Source organism: Momordica charantia (assembly GCF_013281855.1).
Source record: "Momordica charantia cultivar OHB3-1 chromosome 11 unlocalized genomic scaffold, Mcharantia_2.0 BLBB01000011.1, whole genome shotgun sequence".
In the NCBI taxonomy this organism is placed as follows: Eukaryota; Viridiplantae; Streptophyta; class Magnoliopsida; order Cucurbitales; family Cucurbitaceae; genus Momordica; species Momordica charantia.
In genome coordinates, this window is record NW_028275159.1 from 395051 (window position 1) to 402627 (window position 7577).

The window sequence follows — 7577 nt, forward strand, 5'->3', positions numbered from 1 at the left end:
AGTTTACTTAAAACAAGTCTCTTTTTTTTCCCAAAATATATATATATATATATATATATATATTTTAAGTTAAAACAGTTGTGGGGGTTTGAACTAACTTATCTACTGAGCTGGTTAAGTTTATTAAAAATAATAATAAATAATAAACAAACTCGAAGGTTAAGGAGAATTATAAATTCATTTCTATGATTTGGTCTAATATACAAAGTTTATTAATTAATTTGATGAAAGGGGATTCTGTTACTTTATTTATAATCATAATGGGACATAATTATCAATGGGAACAAATGATTAAAAACAAACGTGTTTTCTATATTAAAAGACCATTTTAGCTTGCGTCAGTTTCAAAATATTCAAAATTCATTTTTTGATCTATTCGTATAATGAAATTATTATCAATATTTGTTGAAAAATTGTAGTCAAAATAGGATAAATTTATTCTGGTGGGACAAGGAATAAATCTGCATTTGTTTCAAAAAAAAAAAAAAGGGAATAAATCTGCCTAATAACATTAAATTGCTGCAAGACAAACCGTGGATATAATCGATTATTATATTTGCTTACCATTTTATTCCTTCTATAGAGAATATATTTTTGTGTAAAACATTAATAGGAATCAGATACAAACATTAATGGAGCAATCAAGATTTCCTTAAAAAAGAACCCAAAAACAAAATTAAAGCTATGTTTGAGAATGCTTCTTCCCCTAATTAATCAGGTTCAAAAGTAACGTAAAAATATTACCTAAAAAAATTAAAGTTAAAATGCTTATTGTAAAAGCAATTGAGTATATTTAACTTAAACGCTTGAATAAGATACACTTGAAAAACATTTTTAAGAGTCTTAAACAAAATATCATATTAATAAAATATTTATTAAACACGTTTTACTAAAATATTATAAGTGTTTTTTTGGATAAAAACTTAAAAAGATTACTTTTGGGCTCTAATGACCTAGAAGAATATAGAAAAACAATTCACATTTTTTAATAATAAAAATAGAGAGAATATCGAGATTCTTGAGAGAGGAATAAAATCGGAGGCTTAGCTGCTCTGCTACCCATTCCACCATACTTATGAACTGATTGCTTTGAATCCCAATTTTCAAACGAATGATTTCCATTGAATTTAAAAAGGCCAAAAACTATAAGCAATAATTAATAATTAATAATTGATGATTCTGTTGCCAACAGAGATGTTGACGTCAGAGCATATAAAATATTTGTTCCTTCAGAAAAGTCTTTCCCAGCTCAGCCACAATTATGTCACCCTCAACAAGTCAAATTTACATACAAAACCCAAAAGTCAAAAAAAAAAAAAAAACCAAAATAAAAGCTATTTTTAAATTGCTAAGAGAGAGAAAAAGAGGAGAGAGAGAGAGAGAACTAATTTACATATCTGAGGTAGCATGCAACCCCAAAGGACACAGGCTTGGCTTTGCTTGCTTCTTAAACAGGCAAGAAAATGCCTCCAAGAGTTGTGTTGAGTGGACTTTCTTTCTTGTCTTCAAATTGAGAAAACATTTTTGCATGCTCTTATGGCTTCCCACCTGAAATCTAAACCAAGACTTTAAAAAAAATTGAGTCCTTTTTGGAATGGGGAAATCAAAAGCATTTGTGGCTCCTCCATAGTTTCTTGCAATGGAGTGTGGCCATTGCAAGTTCATGAGAAGCCACTGCTGGCGACATAGTTTTTCTTATGGCAACGAGACACCTGAAGCGAAAGTTTTATTGTTTGCATCCGAGACGATTTGTAAACATGAAAACACTCCTGCAGATCTGTATCACTTGTTAATAACACCCATTCAGATTCATCATCTAAGTACTTGAGATCAAATATACTCATGTCACTGATGCTAAACCGTCTTGCGATTTCATTAAGTAACTCTTCGTATCCCCAACCGTTATGCACTCGAAACCGGTATTTCTCTTCCCCGTAGCTGACTTTTACTCTCTGAACTTCGTTTGCTTCAGCTTTTCGTTCGCCTTCTTTTGCTGAGTGTATTAGACATTCAGTGGCAGGATGTTTGCAGAGAGATTTGCAGCTTTGGGATCTTCTTGGAACGTTGGGTCCTTCCATAGTTGAGACATGTAGCTCTACTTCACTTTTGACCCTCTTTAGCTCTCCATCACAAGGATTCTCTCCACCCATTTGATCTTCACTACCAACATCGTTCCAATGGGGAGGATTTTGAAGGCTCCGACTAGAAAAGCACTGGCTCGAACTCGAGCTCTGGCTGCACGAAGAGGATGGAGATTTTGATGCTGCAGCTTGAAGGTTGTTCATCCCAACTTCATTCTGATTGCTTGATGTTTTCACGCAGTCTCCCATCTTTGCACTTAGAAGTGTGCCTGAACCTGATAGATTTGGAGAGGCCAACTCCTGGAAGTTGGTATACAAGGAGCCAATTTGAAAAGCACCCGACGCACCTTCCACCGAGTCAATAACGAGTTGGAGTTTCTGCAACGAGTGACCGACCTTTTTTATCTTTCGAGAAGGCCAACGTTTAATTCCATGTTGTCGACATATCCTCTTCAAAGTTGTTGGACAAACTGAAATGGAAAGAAAATCGGTTAGGATGAACAGTAAGAATGTAACAAGTTCACAACTATCTGTCAAAATGATGGAATGTAATTTGCACTTATAGCAGACTGTACACTTGACTTCAAATGTTTTCTGTTTTCTGTTTCTGTTTTCCTTAAGAAACATGTTTGAAGGGGAAAAAATCCGTATTATTTGCACTAGAACTTAATCAGAGCAGACAGCAAGGAAATTCAGATAGCACTAATGTTATGGTACCTCCAATGCTCTTTGCAGCATCTTTTAAGCTTCCCGCGAAATATTGTCGAAGAACTTGTAAGGTGATAGTTTTGTCCACCTTGGTTCGCCTTCTCTCGCCTGTTCTTCCGATAACCATATCAGAAAAGCTACCATTAGTCATGGTTGTGCACTCTTCACTGTCCTCAACAACTCCATTCAGGTCGTAGCTTAATTCGTGATGCTGATAACCGGAGGAACTTAAGCCTTCCGTGGTTTTACCCTCATGGAATAATGAGACAGAACCACCACATTGTTGGATGTTTTGAACAGAAGAAGTTATCAATGAATTTGTTGGATGACTCATTTCTAACTGATGATGTTGTACCTTGGACATTTCCTGCATGCCCAATCGCCCATTTGCACTGACACCTGCATCTCTGAATGGCGAATTGCTTTCCTCCCCAAGCTTAACATCGGTAACAAGATGTAAACTTCTGCAAGATTGTTGCATTTTTTCCTCCCTACACTCCTCATCTGTAACAAGCCGCAAGCTCTGGCAAGATCTTTGTATAATTGTGGACAATGAAGTAAGCAACATTCTCTGCTTTTCAGGATCTCTACAATTTACAGGCAGGAAGAACTCTAGAACAAAGTCGGCTTTACTAATATGCATACTACGGAGGCGTATTGCGACTGCAGCATGTAATCCAAACAACTTGGCATGGTGAGAGAGAGGATATTCTGTGTTACAAAAGGATGTAATATCACTTGAGAAACACGGCTCGTTAGATTTAAATGCCATCCCAACAATGCCTTCGCCTCTTAGCAAATGATGCTCAGAGCATGCCTCGTGGAATTCCCGAATACATGGATCGGCCACATAGCAAGCCCGGTCTACCGTAGAAACACAACAAATGTAGTTCTCATCAGAATGCCTGCAACCCTCCATAGCTTGTTGGATACATGGTGCCCAAGTTTGTGCCAAAGGCAATCCATGCGTTTCACAAGCAGATTTCAAAGTGTCTTCAATCTGTAATAGTACAGCTTCATTGGACCTGTTAAATACCTGCTGATAGAGAGGATATACATATAACTTTTAAGCGGAAAAAAAAAAGCAGCAACTTTATTCTTCATTTTGAGAGGAAACAAAAATCTCAAGAGAGTATGATGTTCAAAAGAACAGTAGGAAAATAGTTGCATAATTCAACTGTGTCGACTGAAATTCATTCAATCACCTGTTTGTTGGGGTGCCCAATAACATCAGAGCTCCTAAGTTTTACTGCCTGCAGTCAAATAATTTTATCCAAATTCCAATCAGAAAGAAAGAATTCATGAATTAAACATCTTAAGCTTCCGCAAGTACTACACATAAACATCGATCTTAAAGCACGTATAGTAATTATAGACCGGAAGTTGGCTTCAATGTTTGGCTTCTAGATGCTACGATTCGAACTTCTGCCAGGTGTTATCTCTAAGACCCAATTCTTCTTCAGTGTCAAGGAAACGAAATTCACATAAACGAAATTCAAGCATTGACAGAGGAAATAACACTTCCTGTAAGTTTGTGAGTTCATGAGATATTAAGTTGGTTTTTACAGGTATGGTGCTCAAAACTAATGATATGCAATTCTGACAAACTCAAACCATGAGGCAAGTGTAACCAAAAAAGAAGCAGAAAATACGAAAGAGACTGACCTCAAGGGCTTTGCAAACATTTTCGAGTTCTGAACCATATTTTATCTGACGGGTAACCATGACAACTTCAATGACCCCTAAACAATTCCTGCCGCCTTGTTCAAAAATAGGAAGTGCTATAGTTCCACGTACATCATGCTCATAAGCATGATTGACTCTCGGATATTCGTCGCTTCTGAAGAATTGAACGTCCGGAGTCCACTCGGGAACCTTTCTTGAGAACACCCGACCAGGCAATCCCAAAGCTTTTTTAGAATCCTCATCAGCTGTGAATTCATATTTCACAGAGATGTCCCGGTATTTTGCAAGTCTTGTGCAGCTGGAATTCTGAGTGAATGGGAGGTCATTTGTGATGAGAAAACTTCTTCCCCCTCTATTTATAGGCACCCATACTTGTACAAGAACATCTTTGTCTCTTACGAAATCTTTGATATACCCGACCGCCCTGATTAGTCTCTCCATCACAGAAGATCCAGAACCAAGATGCTCCCCAGGTCCTATCCACAGTCTTCTGCACGATTCAGAACCTTCTAAAGCATTGTTTTCTGATCGACCAGAGCATCCCTCCTGCCCTCCATCAATATTTTCCCGACCCAAAAACGTCTCATCGGTCGAGATCTTCCTTGGTTCTTCTTGATTACTCCGCGTAATCTGGCCCATGTTGAAATCCCCATTTATCTCTATAGCAGGCCATCCAATTAAAGGGTCTAAGTTGACACCAAAACTTGAGGGACTATGATGAAGAAACTCCGTACCATCTGCTGTCTCTAACCAGCAACCATCCAAAAGCAGCCCATCCATATAGTCCAAATCCATGGCAGTATCAGCTGGAGCTTCCAACATTGTAGCTGGAGATAACATACTATCATCCATAAAAAAGAAAAAGAATCCCCAGAAAATCCCAAGCTCCGTAAGACCTCGTAGTACTGAATCAAATATAGTCTAAACCAATCCAATATCAGATACAAATCCGGAAGAAGAAATTCCAGCCCATCTAAGGAAGAAGAAGAACCAACCTGTTGAAAACAACAATGAAACATATTCAATATATTGAATATGAAATATGAAATAAGGCAGGTTCAGAGAACAAGTTAGCCACCGAAGGAGACTTTCTTCAAACACAAAGCAACCCACAGTCAAAAAGCTAAAACACAAAAGAGAGTAGGATTAAAATACAATCATGAAACAGTAGTTTCGTTTCAGAATCATATCTGTCAAAGTTGCACTGATCCTCCCACCGATAGTCAGACAAGACAACCAAACACAACACTGCCGGAAGCAGTCTGAGTCTGGTCTGAAAATAAAAATCCCAAAACGCAGAAGAAAGAAGGAGACTACAATACAATAGAGGAAGGAAAGAAAATAATAAAAGTGTAACTCACGAATTATAAAGATTCCAGCAGATTCCCAAGTGGGTATTTATTTCTGCACTGTTCCTGAAATGCCCACGAAGAAGAAGAAGAACAGGAACATGAACATGAACATGAACACGACAGAGTTTTGCAGAACGATCTTCTCAAAAGCTTGTGCCACCGCTGAAGTTTCTTTTGCAGCCTCAACCGGAAGCAATCGCAACGCAAGGTTCAGCCTCTCTCCTTGTTGTAACTCCTTTATTCAGTACGATTCCTATGCTGAAGATTCTCCCCGTCGAAGTTCGAGCACGACCCCACAGCCCCTTGCGTCCGCCTTTGGAATTCTCGCTGTAAAGTCAACTTGAACACTCCCATAGAGGCTGATGTGATGTGGGGGGTAAAAATACGATTGGTTTTCCCCCCTTTGAGATTAAACAATTCAATCTGCGAATGCCGAATGCTTACCATGATTAATTTATTTGGGTAAGCAGAATTATTAAATACAAAAGTATCCATCAGAATCAGAATCTTTCAAATCAGGGGATGAAAAACAATAAACTAATTACGAGCATTTGCAGGCTCCCCCCACTTCAGATTCTTCGGATTATCCACCACAAGAGAGAAATTGGAACTTCGACGAACTGCAGAAGATGGGCAGAATTTTTAATAGAACAGTTTGAGAAAAGGAAAAGAATTTTAAAAGACGATGACCCAATCGCTAGTTTTGTGCAACAAACCTGCAATTCTCAAGGCCCTGAAAGAGATGAAACGGAAAATTAAAGTTAATTTACTGGCATGTGCGGAAAACTGAGTGCATACGCATACGCTGCATCCAATGGACTTCCCACTAAGGAATTAAGAACAAATTTTTACTAAACACACAACATTATTAAGGCATTTGCCTTTTGTTTAATATGATATTAATAAGATTGAGATTCAGACGTCAGCCACACCCACCATTAAAAAATTCGCCATAAAGAAATCTAAAGAAACTTCATCAAAAGATGAGCTCATCACCCCATTTGCATTATAAAATTCAGTTCAAACTTGTTCTGACCTCTGCTCCATGTGGGTTTCTCTACAGCCGCTGACACGAGCTAATTCGTTCTTATATTCCTAATTATAACCCTCCATCGTATTCAGATCACTGGCCCATGTTTGTATTTCCACTTTCCCTTATGAATTTCCACATTTTATCTCAAATCTAACCAAAAATTCAGGCCTTCAATGGATCTCTGTTCTAAAACCATAAATTTCAACACAAATATCGAGGCTATGATTCTCTAGCTGTTTACCCAGATAAACAATTTAAATCGTAAATTCGATCTCTTAGCTTTTACCATTGTGTCAAATGAGTTCAAAATTACAAATAGCTTATTAAACACTTTTTAAAGCTGATAAATTCATTAAATCATCATAGTTTTTGACATCATAGCATTTATGGCTGAGATCCAATGTTTGAATGATGATGGTTTTTGATATTTTGAGGGTATTTTTAATTAGGAAAATAAGAAATGTCATAATCATAAAAAAGAGGTGGTGGTGGACATGATAATGTTGGATGTTTGTGGGGTTAAGTGGCTCCAAGGCCTCTCATTCTTGACCAGAAACAGAACACAACAACAGAATTTTGAAACGACCAAGGGTAAAACCGTAAATTCACATGGACTTTGCAGAGTCCCGTTTGAATTCCTATACACTGAAACACAGGAAGATTTGAAGTTCATTTGCTTCCACAGAAAATACTGGCCTGATGTCACCTTCCTTAAAT

The 7577-nt window shown here is 37.6% G+C and overlaps 1 protein-coding gene across 5 annotated transcripts; it reads right to left on the bottom strand.

The window, feature by feature from the left end:
- Positions 1-1144: 1144 nt before the first annotated feature.
- LOC111009276 (protein NLP4) lies at positions 1145-7577 on the bottom strand. 5 transcript variants are annotated; one of them, XM_088119585.1, is made up of 8 exons: positions 6864-7577; positions 6544-6560; positions 6373-6447; positions 5837-6250; positions 4455-5470; positions 3995-4042; positions 2799-3828; positions 1145-2551 (listed from the first exon to the last, which is right to left on the bottom strand). In XM_088119585.1, the coding sequence occupies exons 5-8, from the start codon at positions 5325-5327 to the stop codon at positions 1662-1664; spliced, it is 2841 nt and encodes a 946-aa protein (XP_087975711.1). In that variant the 5' UTR covers positions 5328-5470; positions 5837-6250; positions 6373-6447; positions 6544-6560; positions 6864-7577; the 3' UTR covers positions 1145-1661. The 5 variants fall into 5 exon arrangements, with proteins under 5 accessions (XP_087975711.1, XP_087975710.1, XP_087975713.1 ...); XM_088119584.1 differs by having other exon boundaries at positions 6544-6653; positions 6764-7577; XM_088119587.1 differs by lacking the exon at positions 6544-6560.